Source organism: Paroedura picta, chromosome 5, assembly GCF_049243985.1.
Source record: "Paroedura picta isolate Pp20150507F chromosome 5, Ppicta_v3.0, whole genome shotgun sequence".
In the NCBI taxonomy this organism is placed as follows: Eukaryota; Metazoa; Chordata; class Lepidosauria; order Squamata; family Gekkonidae; genus Paroedura; species Paroedura picta.
This window is the reverse complement of record NC_135373.1, coordinates 14,744,083-14,761,078: the sequence shown is the minus strand read 5'-3', so window position 1 is coordinate 14,761,078 and position 16,996 is coordinate 14,744,083. Positions and strand designations below refer to the sequence as shown.

The window sequence follows — 16,996 nt, the reverse complement described above, 5'->3', positions numbered from 1 at the left end:
CCAGGTGTGGTCTGACCAGTGCCGTATACAATGGGACTATGACATCTTGTGATTTTGATGTGATGCCCCTGCTGATACAGCCCAAAATGGCATTTGCCTTTTTTTCACACTGCCTGCTCATATTTAGTTTACAGTCCACAAGTACCCCAAGGTCTCGTTCACACACAGTGCTACCTAGAAGTGTATCCCCCATCCAGTAGGCATGCTTTTCATTTTTCTGACCCAGATGCAGAACTTTACACTTACCTTTATTAAATTGCATCTTGTTCTCATTTGCCCATTTTTCCATTGTGTTCAGATCTCGTTGAACTCTGTCTCTATCTTCCGAAGTATTTGCCAGTCCTCCCAATTAGGTGTCATCTGCAAACTTGATGAGTAGTCCCTCCACCCCCTCATCTAGATCATTAATAAATATGTTAGAAAGTACTGGGCTGAGCACCGAGCCCTGAGGTACCCCGCTACTCACCTCTCTCTAGTCTGATGAAACACCATTGACAACAACTCTTTGTGCGGTTCTCTAACCAATTCCCTATCCACCTAACTATCTGAACATCCAGATTGCAGTCCTTCAATTTGTCCATCAGAACATCATGGGGAACCTTGTCAAAAGCTTTACTAAAATCTAAGTAAACGACATCAACCGAATTTCCACAACCCAGCAAACCTGTTACTTGGTCAAAAAAGGAAACCAGGTTGGTCTGACAGGACCTGTTGGAGACAAATCCATGCTGACTTCCTTGGATCACCATATTGTCCTCCAGATGTTTGCAGATCGCTCCCTTTAATATCTGCTCCATTATCTTCCCCACAACAGAGGTCAGACTCACTGCTCTGTAGTTTCCCGGATCTTCCTTCCTCCCTTTTTTGAAGATCGGAATAACATTTGCTCTCTTCCAGTCCTCCGGGACATCTCCAGTCCTTAAAGAGGTCCCGAAGATGATGGACAAGGGTTCTGCAATTTCTCCGGAAAGTTCTTTGAGCATCTGTAGGTACTCTTCTTTTGAGCTCTGTCCTTCCCTCCATTTCCCTTTTCTTTCTTAGTTCCTTTTGAAGTTCTCTGTTCATCCAAATAGGCTTCTTAGAGCTCCTGCAGTGTTTTCGTCTTTCTGGGATAGTCATTGATTGAGCATGCAATAGCTCTTGTTTGAGTAGCGCCCACCCTTCACATGCTCCCTTCCCTTCCAGCATTCTCGTCCATGGTATGACACTCATCATGTCTCTGAGTTTATTAAAGTTTGCCCTACGAAAATCCAACATCCGCGTCTGGCTACAAGCTTCCTTGGCTCCCCATCTCAAAAGGAATTCTATGAGGACATGGTCACTTCCCACTAGGGCAGCGGTCCCCAACCTTCTTGTAGTCGGGGACCGCCTCCGAGGGTGGGAGAGAGCCGGCGGCCTGGCCGCCGCAGCTGCATGTAAACGTGCACGCGCAGTTGCTACGAATGTGCGTTTTCGCCACTAGGTGGCGCTAACACGCACGTGTGGAGCTGCTGCGCATGCTCGTTTTCGCCAGCAGGGGGCGCAAACACGCATGCGTGGCAGCTCCGCGCGTGCGCGTTTGCGTCGCTGGCGTGCCAGCGGCCGTGCCTGCCTCTTCCCCCCCTCTCGCTGCGGACCGGGGGTTGACGACCCCTGCTCTAGGGTTACCACCTCCTTCACCTCATCCACCAACTCTTGCCTGTTGGTCAGTATTAAGTCCAGTATGGCTGAACCTCTTGTGGGTTCCTCTACCATTTGATAAATGAAATTGTCAGCCAGGCAGGTCAGAAAGTTGCATGACTGAGGACGCTTCGCAGAGTTTGTTTCCCAGCACACATCTGGGAAATTGAAGTCACCCATGATGACAAGGTCCTGCTGCTTGGATATTTTCTCAAGCTGCTCACAAAGTGCAGCATCCACATCCTCTCGTTGGTCAGGTGGTCGGTAGCAGACACCAACCACCACACTGTTTGTTTTCCCCTCGCTTATTTTCACCCAGATGCTTTTCACTGTAGATATGCTCTCCTTCACTAGAATTTCCTGACAGGTAAGCCCTTTTCTCACATACAGTGCCACTCTTCCACCTCTTCGATCTATTCTGTTTTTTCTGAACAATTCGCATCCATCCACTATTACATTCCAGTCATGAGAATCATTCCACCAAGTTTCTGTGATGCCTACTAGATCATACCTTTCCATCAGCATGAGAAGTTCCAGCTCTTCCTTCTTATTGCCCATGCTTCGGACGTCAAAGGCATTTGAATCCTTTTACTTTTGGTTCCCTATGATCTGGCCTTGCCGGTTGGGCTGCCTCCTTCCTTTCACTCCCTATGTTGATCATCTTCTTCCCCTTGTTGCTTCAGTTTAAAGCTCTCCTGATGAATCTTCCCAGGTTCCTGCCAAACACATTCTTCCCCAACTTCGACAAGTGCAGTCCATCAGGTTAGCACTTCCTCAAGAAAGCCTATCCCATGGTCCCAGAAACCAAATCTCTCCTGCTGGCACCAACTACGCAGCCAGTGATTCACCTCCATTATCTTCCTCTCCCGACGCATTCCTCTTCCCTTGACAGGCAAGATTGAAGAGAATACCACTTGTGCCCCCATTTGCTTGAGCTTCCTCCCCAGATCTTGATAGTCTGTTTTAATAGGAGCGATGGTATTCAGGGACATGTCATTCGTTCCCACATGGACCATCACTAGCTCCTTCACTCAATCGGCTTCCGATTTCTCTGCTGCCATCCCCCATTTGGTTAATGCTGGCGCTGAGGAACAGGAAACCCTGACCTATTCTGATTTCTCCATTGTTCACCATAAGGAGTCATGACTTTTGCCTTCTTGACGTTGAGCTCTTTTTTCCTTGCCACCTCCAAAACTCCACTCGGATAATAAAGGCCTTGGAGAAAGCGGGACAAGAGAGGCCCAAAAAGGGCAGCATCCAAATCCCCTTGCTTAGACTCTGCAGGGATTTAAGCAGATGCTCATGTTCCAATGAGCACTGGTGCAGGAGATTGCACCATGAGGGAGCGCCATCTCAGTCTCCCGTTTTTGCCCAGCCTCCGCGGGCCCTCCAAATGCACCACCCCGTCTTGCTTTGCATGGTTGAACGGCCTCTGCTGGTTGCTTGAAAAGGATCCAAGGATGCAAATATACTATCTTCCAACTTTTGTTGGTCTCGAAGGGGCTCCTGGGTTTGAATCCATCTTTCCATTCTAGTTAGGAACCCAACTAAAGTCCTAACTCTGGTTCTTTTCCTAAATCTGCCATGGCTTAGCCTTTCGGGGTAGCCTTATGCCCTGATGAGGCCCCCTTTCTTCACACCCCTTCCCTCCCCAAGACCCAGCCCCGAATCTCCAAGAATTTCACCCTGTCTCAGAGTCGGCAACCTTAATACATGGGGGTCAAAAGCAGTGCAAAGGCAGAGACGGAAGATCCTAAAGCTAAAAGTGGAGAAGGTTTTGCATCGGGAAAGACGATTGCTTGCCCAGGCCAGGCAGTGACGCACTTGCCCGACCTGCCTCCACAAGGGTCCTCGGCCTCCCATGGCTTTGCCTTTGGGAAGATGGCTCATCGGTCAGGAGAGGAGAGTGGCCAACTCCCTAATGAGATTTCTTTGGGCAGGGGGGCATGTCGTGGGGGAGGAGACAGGAGGAGGAGCGCTTCCCCTCTTGCAGGGCACTTGGTAGAATTGCAGGCGCCTTTAGGGGGAACAGAACCGGACGTGGTGGCAATTTCTGGACTGCCGCAGCTTCCTACAAAGGGTTTGGCGATGATCGGAACTCTCTACTTCAGCTGTGCAATCTCTAGGGCAGCCAACCCCCAGGTAGAGCCTGGAGATTGGCCCAGGATTACAACTAATCTCCAAACAATGGAGAAAATGGCTGCTTTGGAGGGTAGACTTCATGACATTATGCTAGGGTTGCCAGCTCCAAGTTTAGAAATTCCTGGACATTCGGAGTGGGGGGGGTCTGTGGAGGGTCGGGTTTGGGGAGGGACTTCAGTGGGGTTTAATGCCCTAGAGTCCATCTTCCAGAGCAGCCATTTTCTCCAGGTGAATTGACATCTGTCACCTGGGATCAGTTGTAATCCTAGGAGATTGCCATTAGAATCATAAATCATAGAGTTAGAAGGGGTCATTATTTCAGAGGGTTGCCTAAAGGCAGAAGAAACAAGACAGCACTTTAACACACACACCAGAAGTTGATTGAAGAAAGGACTTTACAGTCCCCTTGTCCTGTCAAAACATTATTGGGGTAAAGGATGGTGTTGTCCACTGAGTTTTAGAAATATTGTTTATAGAATAATAAAATCATAGAGTTGGAAGGGACCTCCTGGGTCATCTAGTCCAGTGGTCCCCAACCCCCGGTCCGGGGACCGGTACCAGTCCGTGGATCAGTCGGTACCGGGCTGTAGCTCCTCCTCGTCCTCCTCCCTGGCTGCTGCCTTGGGGGCTGCCCTGCCACTCTGCCGCCAGCTCACCTTTGGTGCTCTCCCGTGCCCATCATGGCTGGGGCTCCCCCTCAGCATGGCACTGTGCAGCTGCTGCTGGCAGAGCCCCCCAGTGGGTGGTGGGAAGATGGGGCGCTGGCGGGATAAGCAAGTGGAGCAGGGGCTCAGGTGGTGGCGCCGACGTCCCTCGGCAAAAGACTACCCCCCCCCCCCCAGGCCTCAGTATAATTGTCAAGCGTTGACCGGTCCCTGGTGATAAAAAGGTTGGGGACCACTGATCTAGTCCAACCCTCTGCACCATGCAGGACACTCTCACCCCCATCACTCATCCACTGTCACCTGCCACCCCCTTGAAGCTTCACAGAATCAGCCTCTCCGTCAGTCTGCAAGTGGATCCTGCCATCAGGCACAGCCTGCCAAGGTCCAGGCTCAAGGTCCGAAGCAGGAATGTAAACCCACACGGTAACTGGCCAATGCATGGCCAGATCTCATCGGCCAGATACAGTCACTTTAAAGTGAAACTGACCAATAGTGCACACTGGTGGGAAGATCTATTGTGGCGGTTTTGTATACAAGTTAGGGTTGATTTTGGGTTTCATAGAATCGGGGCATTTGAAGGCAACTCCAGGGTTATCTAGTCCAACCCCCTGCAAAATGCAGGAAATTCACAACTATCTGCCTGCCCTCAGTGACCCAACCCCATGCCCGGAGGATGCCCCCCCAATCCTCCCCCGAATCCTTGGCCAGTTTGGCCTGGAGGAAATTCACCTTCTGACGCCAAAGTGGCGATCAACATGCAAGAAATAGGCACAAGGACCAAGTGCCAATACAATCCCTTCTGCCCACCCACTCACCATCTGTTTCTTCGGTTCAGTTTTTGCCTCTTTGTACCATCAGGCTGGGGGCACAACAAAGCATTGGAATGAACTCCAAGGGTCCTGATCGCTGAACTCTCAGCTCCCACAGAAAACGCACTGCATGTGAAATGCCCTTCAGCATTACGGTTAGTTTCAGTGCTTTATTGTGCCCCCAGTCCTCCCCACCCCCCACCCACAAATGACCAGGAGTTTCCCAAACCGAAGTCAGCTGCCATATCCAGATGCTTTAGCGCTTCCTCCCAGGAAAGATGCTTCAAGCTCCTAACCAGTTTAAGTTTACCTTTTTTGTTTTGCAGTACCCTACAGTTGCCAGCTCTGGGTTGGGAAATACCTGGAGACTTTGGGGGTGGAGCTGGGAGTAGGTGGGATTTGGGGCAGGGGGGGGACCTCAGTGGGAGATAATGCCCTGGTGGACATTTCCTCCGGGGAACGGATCACTTTAGTGTGGAGGAGAGCTGTAACTCCAGGAGATTCCCAGGGCCCACCTGGAGGTTGGCATCCCTAGACGGTCCCTATTCGGCTGAGCATCATTTTCAAAATGCTTTCTATAGATTGCCTTCTTGCCATGTTTACGCCAGCAGCCCAGTTTAGGCAGGCCAGGATTGCCATTCCAGTAAGAAGCTGAAAGGGTGGGTTGTCTACATACACTTGCCGAGTTTCTTTGAAAAGGTGAAGATTCAAATGGGTGCCTCTTTCCGCCCCCGCGGTGAATTTGCTCCCAGTCCTGGGATGATCTGTGAGAAGGGGGGATCCATCTGAGAGACAAGCCATAGGCCGAGGTCCCCGATCTTTTTGAATGTGTGAGTACCTTCAACGTTCTGATATGAGGTGTCCAGAGGAGAGCAAGAAAGATGGTGAGGGGTTTGGAGACGTATGAGGAAAAGTTGGGGGAGCTTGGTCTGCAGTTTAGCCTGGAGAGGAGACGACTGAGAGGGGATCTGATAACCATCTTCAAGTATTTAAAAGGCTGCCATATTGAGGATGGAGCAGAGTTCTCTCTTGCCCCGAAGGGACAGACCAGGACCAATGGGATGAAATTGATGCAAAAGAAATTCCGTCTAAACATCCGGAAGAAGTTCCTGACAGAATGGTTCCTCAGTGGCACGGGCTTCCTCAGGAGGTGGTGGGTTCTCCATCTTTGGAGATTTTTAAACAGAGGCTGGATAGCCATCTGACGGAGAGGCTGATTCTGTGAAGGTTCAAAGGAGTGGCAGGTGACAGTGGATGAGCGAGAGGGTTGTGAGTGTCCTGCATAGTGCAGGGGGTTGGACTAGATGACCCAGGAAGCCCTTTCCAACTCTATGAGTCTATGATTCTAGGTGGAGGGCGTAGCCCCAAAATGGCTGCCAAAAAAGGCAGGACCCTCCCAAAATAGCTCACCTTGTGCTGTGGTGGCAGCTACTGCCAAAGTGATGTTTTAAAAAATCTACACAACCAATCCAATCTCCCGGGCTGACAACAAAACCTTTCTTCCCAAAAGCTCCGCCCATCCTTGCATACTATCTAAAAATACTTGTGGGTGTCAGGAAAGATGCCATTGGGTGCTGTGGTGCTCCCAGGAGCCAGATTGGGAAGCCTGCAGGAAGCCTGAAAGCACTTAGTACTCTTTGAATTCTTCCCCAGGGCAACTGTGGTGAAAAGACTAGCAAGATTGATTCGAAAGCACCTTCCTTCTGGGGGCATAATGGAGAACACCCACGAACTACACCACCCGCTCCTTGCTAACAGTCCTGGGAAGGTGACACTCCAGAGCGAGATGCTCAGCCAAGCTGGTCCCCAGGAACATGGTGGGTTGTTTTCCTGCCAGGCGTGGCCCGACTTCCCTTGGCTCCATCCGCCCGGATCGGCCCTCACCAACCAGCCCTTAGATCCCGGCAGCCTGCAAAGGACGGTGGAACCGTTACGTCCATGCAAGCCGGTGCTGTACCCTGAGCGGTGGAAGACGAACCCTCCTCAGGACTGGAAGAAGAAAGACTACATTGAAACGGCCTTTGGGGACAACAAGGAGGCTGGGGAACTGCCCCGAAAGGTGGCCCTCGATAGAGACATTCACATGATAAGCTACGAAGTGGGCGACATGGAGGGGCTGGAGCTCGAGGTAAGATGGGCCCCAGTGGAGGCAGGGAAAGATTCACTCGACAACAAACTTGGAACTCATCAATGTGATGGGGGGGGGGGGGAGCACAGAGACCCCGTGGAGGGTTGGACAAGAGCCAGCATTCAGGGGCACCTTCAGGACTAACCAAAGTCACGACAGCGGAGGTGCTCTCAGGAGTTACTGCAATTCAAGAAGGAAAGTTGTGTCCATAGCAGGAAAAAAAAAGAGAAAGAGTCCAGGAGCATCTTAAATCTGTGGCAGGATTGGAGTTTTCGGGAGTCTCTACTCACTTCTTCAAGAAGGTTAACTGTTCGTTTGCCTGTAGCAAGAGTAAGCAGCTGGAGGGAGGAGGTTTTGTGAGTCACAGCTCACTTCTGCAGATACTGCTAGCATGGGAATCCATCTGGAGAGCCTTGGAGAAATATTATTTGCCCTCTGAAATCGTTCCGCCCTCCAAGATATAAGGACAGATGGACTTGCATTCTAGCAGTATCTGAAGAAGTGAGCAGCGACCTGCACTGTCCCAAATTTGGTTGGTCTTTCAGGTGCTCCTGGACTCTTGCTCTTTTATCTTGCTATGGACAGACTGACACGGTTGCCCATCTTGAGGAAGTGAGCAGGGACTCCCAAAAGTGCCTCCCCTGCCACAAATTATGTTGTTCTTTAAGGCACTCCTGGACTCTTGCTCTTTTCCACGGCTACAGGGCTACCCATCTTGATCTGTCTCTACAGTGTAGCATATATACTACTTTTAATACCATGCACTGTATGCCCCACACAAGACAGCCATGCAAGACACGGCCGTCTCAGGGGTGACCCCAAAGTAGAGGAACGCCGTCCTACAAGGAAGAGGTTCAGGACGCCTTTTCCAAGATCAAGATTGGACTTTCTTCAGAGAGCTCAAGGCAGCATACAGGATTCTCCTTCCCCCACAACACCCCTGTGAGGTTAGAAGAAGAAGTGTTGGCACTTATATGCTGCTTTTCTCTACCCGAAGGAGTCTCAAAGCGGCTTACAGTCGCCTTCCTTTTCCTCTCCCCACAACAGACACCCTGTGGGGTGGGTAAGGCTGAGAGAGCCCTGATATCACTGCTCGGTCAGAACAGTTTTATCAGTGCCGTGGAGAGCCCAAGGTCACCCAGCTGGATGCATGTGGGGGAATGCAGAATGGAACCCGGCTCGCCAGATTAGAAGTCCGCACTCCTAACCGCTACACCAAGCTGGCTCAAGGCTGCCCACGGGGCTTTGGGTTTCACCAAATTTATTTCCTGATGAGTGTTCAGTTTCATGCAACGGTTTAATATTTTGAATGAAGAAAGCTGCAGGTAAATAGGAAGATCTGCAATCCAGCTCAGACATCCATCCATACAGATGAGATCTTATGTTGAATAATCTTCACAATGGTCATATTGATCCAGCTAGAAACTGTGATTCCTCTTGGATCGACAGGATTGCAAGAACAACTCCAGTATGGGAAAGGGAGGTTGGAATGTCCCTGTTATTTTCTCTTCTATTAAAATGTGTGATCAGTCCAGGATTGGTATGCAGAGGCAAGCAATGGCAAAGACATGCCCTACCTCATCAGATTTGGAAAGCTAAGCAGGATCAGCCCTGGTTGGCATTTGGAAGGGAGCCCACCCATTCTTCGGTTGTTCTGCAGATCCAGGCCATGGCAAGCCATCTTTGTTTGTCTCTTGGCTTGAAAACCCCAAGAGATGTAGCCAGAAGTCAGCTGTGACTGCATGGTGCTTGGAAAGGTAGAATGCTTCCGAACATGGAGGTTCTATCGAACCCTCATGACTAACAACCGAGGCTGGCCTCGCTCTCTGCAGGTGTTTTTTCCCAGAAGATGGGAAAGGGAACACAGCAGTCAAGACCTTTTTAAATTTGAGTGACCAACAACATCATTTTTCAGTGAAATTAATGTTATTTAAGAAGGCCCTTAATTACTGGCAACTTAGAGGGTGTATGCGAATAATTCATTTGTGAATTAAAAATGACGTCTCTGATATCCTGGACATTAATAACGTCCTAAAGCTCCAAAATTCGGCCAATAAGACAGGCTATTTTCAAAGATCCCCAAGAGCAGCCTATAAGGAAAAGACGGGCTGCCTTTGAACGGAGAGTACATCTTCCCATCATCTAGACCTGAATGTTGGGGTGGAAAACAGTTTCTGCTAAACTTCCGTATGTGTTCCAGTAACAAGAGCTATTCTGGCCTCATGAAGGTCTGTGGTGAAGGCCCAAGGACAGAACTACCTTATGTTCCACACTGACTTTTTTTTAATGGAGGGATACAAAGGGGGCCTATTTCCATATGCCAGTTTTCTGCTGAAAAACGCCACCCCCAACTGCTTTCTGCTTATGCTGGGGAGGGGGAATATACATCTCCTCCTTAAAAAATAAACTTTTTGCCGGCAAGTCACAGCTGACTGATTTTAATTTTTTTTTTGCTGACAAGTCACAGATTATGAGTGGGTGGGCAGAAGGGACTGTGTCGGTGCTTGGCCAGTTGCCACCTTGAGATTGGGAGGCAAATTTCCTCTAGGCCAGACTGGCGAAGGACTCTCTCTCTCTCTTTTTTGGTGGGGGCATCATCTGGGCATGGAATTGGGGTCCCTGTGGGTGGGCAGATAGTTGTGAATTTCCTGCATTCTTCAGACGGTTGGACTAGATGACCCTGGAGGTGCCTTCCAACTCCATAATTCTATGACTTGGGGTGTCTCCATAATGAGGTTTTCAAGCCACGAGACAGCCAGAGTTGGTTTGCTGTTGCCTGCCCCCATGTCCTTCCCCTGGTTTTTCCTTTCAAATATTTGCAAGGGTTGACTCCTGCTTAGCTTCTGAGATCTGAGAAGATCCAGCTAGCTCAGGCAATCAGAATGGGTCAAAATAGTCCCCAGTGGACTCAGATGGCATAGCCAGCACTGTAGTGGTTAAAGTGTTGGACTAGGATTTGGGAGTTCCTGGTTCGAATCCCAGCTTGTACCCTGGAAGCTCTCTGGAGTCCTGGGGACAGTCACACGCTCCCGGACTGTCCTACTTCTCAGGGTTTCTGTGAGGAAAACGTGGCGTGGAGAATCAAGTAAGCCACGTTCAGTCCCATCAGAGCGAAAAGCAAAGCGGGATATAAACAAGCAAGCAAACAAACAAACAAACATGAGCTGGGAAAGATCCAACATCACTCCCCCACTCCCATTAAATCATACCCCACCCCCAGGGAGGAAAATTCAATGATTCTGGGTGGCTTCAAGCGGTGGGACCTCACAGCAAGAGATGGACGAGGAAGGTCACGAGGGGCACCAACCTCTGTCATAACGAAGTCTGCAATGTGGTGGCCAGAGGTGCTTTCTTCAGGGCCGGCTAAGTGTTTTAGGAAACATGCCTTTTTGCCTACAAGGATTCTGATTGGCCACTAGAGAGCTGATATGCTGCCCAGACATTTCTAAAATGTTGCTTGAGAAGCCGTTGCCAGGGCACCACAAAAATCGACATGTCGTGGGCCTGTAGTCAAAGTTGCCGCAATCGTCTGTGGCTGGCTTTACCTCCTGCGGCAGCCATGTTGTTGCCGAGCCCACCATGCCATGTCAGAAGCCCCCAGGGTGCTCACAAGCTCACAAAGGTTGGGGACCCTGAGGCTAGACTTTCAGGGATGCCTTCCATGCACCCCTTTCCGCAAGGCGTTTCCCCCTGGTGTAGTTTCAAAGAGTTTCTTGCATCAGAGTGGACGGTTCCTGAGCCGAGGAAAATGCCATGGGATCCAACCCTCTAAATGCCACGACTCCCATATTGTTCTGAGAGAAAGGAAGAGAGAGAAGGGGGCAAAAATGTAGCTTCCTCTTTAACAAAGAGGTTTCCCTTCTTAGCTCTTGAACATTTCATTTATCACCTTTGTTATTATTAGCCAGTTACCCATTTTTAATACTTAATTTGTTTACTGTATTTATATACCACCCTCCCCTGACGCTCAGGGAGCTTATAGATAAGCCTTGTGTCTAAGGGCCACTTTGTGCCTCTCCACACTGCTTGGTTAGGGAGGGATGGCAGACACATGGGATCCCCATCACCGGCACACAGGACAATTGCTCTCCGCCGCGGAAGTCAGGCTCTGGACCTAACCAAGAGGAGGGCCCCCAAACGGCCCCCAAACGCCTGTGGAGGCGAAGAATTCACACAAATTGGGGAGAGTGGACACCATTTGCTCCCTGCTAACCCAGCCAGCAAGAAGCTGTTCTCCTGCCTGCCCAATCTTTCCTTCGGCCCAGCCAGCGTGCTCACCGTGTCTCAGATGCGACGGGTGCACTGGCCGGGCCGGGCCGAGGGGAAGCAGCTCCGCCGGCAGGGGGGAGGAGGGGTCTGCGCTGGCCTCTTTTTAAAGTTTAAAGTTTTTAAAGTTTAAAAAGAGGCCGCCGCAGACTGGTGTGCATGTGGGGAGAGAGGCTGAGGCGGAGGAGAAGGAGAAGGACAGCCACAGGGACAGCCCGCCCCACCTCTCCTTACCCCACCCGCCCATTCCACCTTAATCTGCAGCGGCAGAGCTGGAGGAAAGCAACAGGTGAGTGAGGGGGGGGGTGCGGGCCTTTGTCTCGCTTTAATGATTTTAATATCTGGTCACCTTACCATATGTAGTTAAATCATGCACACTACAGATCCTGTGCATTCTGACAGAGCCTTCTGATGTTTATTTTTCCCCTCTTGTACATCAATGAGGACTAGAAACCTGTCAAGCCTGGAACACCAGGAATACTTTTCTCCGTGCAATATCTATCATCGGCCCAGTGTGATCACACAGTCCTGAGTGCCAGTCTGGGCAGAGGTCCAAAGTGGGAGAGATGAATCTGGGATGGAGGTGAGAGATTTCAACCCTGGATGTGGCAGGAGCCCCAAAATTAACTCCTCGCTCTTTGCTTCTGACCCTAGAATGACTCCTCGAGCGACAGTGACACTGAGAGTGAGAGCAGCTTCTCCCCACTGCTGCCCCAGGACTACTTGGGCCTGGCTGTCTTCTCCATGCTGTGCTGCTTCTGGCCACTGGGCATTGCTGCTTTCTACCTGTCCCAAAAGGTAAGCACTGCCCAAAGAGAACAGGAAATGGGGGGGGGGGCTTTGGGGTCCGGCCAAGGTGGGTGTGTGATGAAGCCAGAAGATGGGAAAGGGAACACAGCAGTCAAGACCTTGTGTTGGATGGGATGACAATAGAGAAGCAAACTGGCGGAACTGGATCCCGCAGACACTGCACTGAAATGCACTGGGTCAGTCTCGAAGAATATCATATATCTCAGCATTTAATTAGTTCAGCCTGGAGGTCTCTAATGCGCCGCCCCTTTCCTGACACCCAGAGTGAGGCAGCGGTTTTGTCCAACACAGCCTCTGTTGAACGGTCCTTCTGCCCAACACGTTGGATCGTTGCTATTAGAAAGGATCGAGGGTCCAGTGTCTGAAAAGCTGAACAGTGGCTCACAAAAGCTCATCCCCTGCCACAAATTTTGGCAAACCATGGTGGTTAAGAGCAGTGGCTTGTGATTTGGCAAACCGGGTTTGATTCCTCCCTATGCAGCCAGCTGGGTGCCCTTGGGCTAGTCACAGTCCTGTTCGTTGTTGTTCTCACAGAGTAGTCCTGTCAGAGTTCTCAGCCCACCTGCCTCATAGGGGAAGGGAAGGTGATTGGAAGCCACTATGAGACTCCTTTGGGCAGTGAAAATCAGGGTATAAAAACCAACTCTCCTACTAGTCTTTAAAGTGCTAAGGGACTTGCTGTTTTCTACTGCTCCAGACAGATCATATATAACCTTGCTTCTGACATTTTGTGGCCGGTTTTGCCTGCTGAGGCAGAATTTGAAAGGTGCGCCCCTACAAGCTCAAGAGGTTTGGGGATGCCTGGTTTAGTTCAAGTGGGCATCCATTGCATTGTCCTTTTTAACCTTCCCGTTCTCTCCAAAAGCTCAGACTGGTATTGGCATATTTGCTGAGCCTCAAGAGACCAAGGAGACCAGGGCTGATTCTGCACTTACTTTGTTTATTCCGTTGGGATCCTACTGAATTCAGATTGATTTGAATTTTGGTCTTCCTCTACCCCACGCAGGTGATTAGGGAAGCTCAGAAGGGGGGGGGGGAGCCAAGCACAGCAAGAGTCTCTTTCTTTTCTTGAATGGGGGGGGGGATTGGAGACAGCAGAGGGGGGGAATAAATCCAAGAGGCAAATCTCTGCTGAGAGAACTTAGGGCTTCTGGAGCTTCTGCCTAGAGAAGTTAGGGCTTCCCCTTTAAGGGAAGCCTTGCAACCTGGAATGAGGAAGCCTTTGAACTGATACCCTGGCCAATCAGGACTTTTCTACAGGAGGCTGAAGACAGAAAGTTATTTTAGGGAAAGCAGACAGCTGCACGATTACTAATGCTGATTTTTCAAATATCAAGGGTAATCCAAGATAACATGGGGGAAAGGTAGGGTCACTCTGGATCAATCATGCTTGTTGCAGAGGGAAAATTTAAATTGCCCAAAATCAATATGGAAATCGCATTCAGTGTAGATGGCAGGGATTGAATCAATCTGGGATTGCAATAAAAGCTCTGTGCAGATTCAGCCCAGGATGGAGTTATTTCTTCACCCACCCCTTCCCTAGTGAGCCCTATTTCCAAGAAAAGATTTGAATCCAAGTTCACCACTTGAAGTTCACCACTTGCCACATAAATCAGTTTTCTGAACCCACTACTGTGTGGATGTATGTGTGTATGCAGTTGTTAAGAAGCCCTGCTCTTTCTCCAGAGTTGATTACAAAAACCAGGGCTCATCCTGTGGTGCACCCAGTCTAGTCCCCAGTGGCCAACCAGTTCTTCTGGATGGCCCAGAACAGGAGATAGAGGCCGAGGCCTTCCCTGATATGAATATAAGAAGAGCCCTGCTGGATCAGACCAGGGAGGGTCCATCCAGTCCAGCCTCCCATCTCACCCAGGGGCTAGCCAGTTCCCTGGAGGGCCAGCCACAGGGCAGGGAGGCCAAGGCCTTCATATGGACATCAGAGGAGCCCTGCTGGGTCAGACCAGTGAAGGTCCATCTAGTCCAGCCTCCTGTCTCACACAGGGGCCAGCCAGTTCCTCTGGAGGGCCAGCAACAGGGCAGAGAGGCCGAGGCCTTCCTAAGGACATCAGGAGAGCCCTGCTGGGTCAGACCAGGGGTCCATCCAGTCCAGCCTCCTGCCTCACACAGGGGCCAGCCAGTTCCTCTGGAGGGCCAGCCACAGGGCAGAGAGGCCGAGGCCTTCCTAAGGACATCAGGAGAGCCCTGCTGGGTCAGACCAGGGGTCCATCCAGTCTAGCCTCCTGTCTCACATAGGGGTCAGCCAGCTCCTCTTGAGGGCCAGCAACAGGGCAGAGAGGCCAAGGCCTTCGTAAGAACACAAGGAAAGCCCTGTTCCGTCAGACCAGGGAAAGGGTCTATCTAGTCCAGCCTCCCATCTCCCACAGGGGCCAACCAGTTCCTCTGGAGGGCCAACAACAGGGGAAGAGAGGCTGAGGCCTTCCCTTATATTGCCTCCTGGTTCTGGAATTCAGAGGTTGATTTCCTCCGAATATGGAGGTTCCCCTCAGTCACCACAGCCAGTAGCCACTGATAGACCATGAATCTATCCAATACCCTTCTAAAGTTGTAAGCATCACTACATCCTCTGGAAGCAAATTCCACATTTTAATTACTCCCTATGTAAAACAGTGTTTCCCTTTTGCCCCTCCTGAACCTGCTGCCTATCGGTTTCATTGGATGCACTCCAGTTCTAGCCTTTGAGGAAAGAAAAAGTTCTCTTAGTTGACTCTCTCCACCCCGGGCATGATTTTATGAATGTATGCCCCCCTTCCCCCCAATTGTCTCTTTTCTGAACTGAAAAGTCCCAGACACTTCAGCCAGGATACAACCTCCGTGTATGAAATGATACAAAAGAGAAACCCAGAGTGCGTGTAGAGGGCTTTTACCACATCACCACCACTTACCGGCTTTGTTAGAATTGAAGCTAGGGGCTTTTGGGGGCCAGCTTGCATGCTTTTCAGGCAGCCCTCAGCCCCCAAACCTCTTCCCACTCCCAACACTGATTGGCTTCCTTCTTACAGACCAACAAGGCATCGGCAAAAGGAGACTACCCCCAAGCGTGGACGGCCTCCCGCCGGACCTTCGCCTTGGCCGTCCTGTCCATCATCCTCGGCATCTGTACTTACGTTGGGGCCGTGGTCGCCCTCATCGCCTACCTCTCCAACAAAGCGCCGACATAGGGGGCCCTCCAGCCCCATGGGACAGAGAAGCGCACCCTGCTCCCTTCCGGTGGCCGGAGCGGAGGGGGAGACCGTGAAGACAAGATGGAGAAGTCAGAGGCTTCCTAAAGCTTGTCTGGCTTTGAAGGGGAAAACGGCTGCGGATTCGGTTGTGAAAGGCAGGACTAGAACTTGGGGTTGGTCCCTGGCTAAGCATTGGGTATGGTGGAGGTGGAAAGGGACCCAATCTGGCTCTGCACTGCCTCCCTCCAGCCCCAGGGTGGGCCCAGGCAGCCTTGCTTTCAGGGCCTTCCAGTTTGGGGAGATGCTGCTCCTCCTCTCCCCACCCTGGAGAGAGATGGGAGTGACAACCAAGCCAGGCACAGAACAGAACCAGGACCTTTGGGGCTTGGAACTCTCAGCCCCCCCGCCAGCTCCCCCTTTAAACCCCACTTGCTGTTTCTTTCTAGCACCATCCCTTTTATACAGAAATACGTCTCGTTCAAGCCCCATACCTTGGTTTAAGATGCAAAGGTCATGCTCAATAAAACACCAATGCATCCTCGGTCTCTCTTGCCTTGTACTGTCAACTCTCCACTCTCAATAAAAGGGAGATGTTTGTGAAGGGTACCATGGGGCGACGGGTCAGGAAAATCCCTGAAACCTCTGAGCATCTTCTCTTTGCCCACGCTGTGCAATTGGAGCGTGGATCTTTCTCAACCGTTCACAACCCTTGAAACATTTCCTTTGGGGTTTGTATGACACCCTAAACCACATCATACCTGGCACATTTGTGGGTTCACACTCACTTGGTAGACCACACATTCCATGAACTTAGGCAGGTGGAGGTGGGTGGGCAGAAGGGACTGTGTCTGAGCTTGGCTCTTGTGGTCCCTTTCTGCATGGCCAGGGAAAGGCTGACCGCTACTTTGGGAGGTGAATTTCCTTGAGGCCAGACTAGTCGGGGATTCTGGTTTTCTTTGAGGGGGGGGCATCATCTGGGCATGGAATTGGGGTCATTGTGGGTGGGCAGGTAGTTGTGAATGTCCTGCATTCTGCAGGAAGTTGGACTGGATGATAACCATCTTCAAGTATTTAAAAGGCTGCTATATAGAGGATGGAGGAGAGTTATTCTCTCGTGCCCCAGAGGTTCCTGACAGAGCAGTGTCTCAGTGGAACAGGATTCCTTGGGAGGCAGTGGGTTCTCCATCTTTGGAAATCTTTAAGCAGAGGCTGGATAGCCATCTGACAGAGAGGCTGATTCTGTGAAGGTTCAAGGGAGTGGCAGATTACAGTGGATGAGCAATAGGGTTGTGAGTGTCCTGCATAGTGCAGGGGGTTGGACTAGATTACCCTGGA

General features: G+C 50.8%; 1 protein-coding gene across 1 annotated transcript in view; it reads left to right on the top strand.

Moving 5' to 3' along the window:
* The window catches only part of TMEM91 (transmembrane protein 91), a 37,778-nt gene extending 21,576 nt beyond the window's left edge, over positions 1-16,202 (top strand). Inside the window, exons 2-4 of the mRNA XM_077336589.1 lie at positions 6,929-7,403; positions 12,324-12,467; positions 15,500-16,202. Of these exons, the coding sequence (XP_077192704.1) occupies positions 6,990-7,403; positions 12,324-12,467; positions 15,500-15,658 (717 nt within the window). The 5' untranslated portion in view covers positions 6,929-6,989 and the 3' untranslated portion in view covers positions 15,659-16,202. The remainder of the gene's footprint in view (positions 1-6,928; positions 7,404-12,323; positions 12,468-15,499) is intronic.
* Positions 16,203-16,996: the final 794 nt, after the last annotated feature.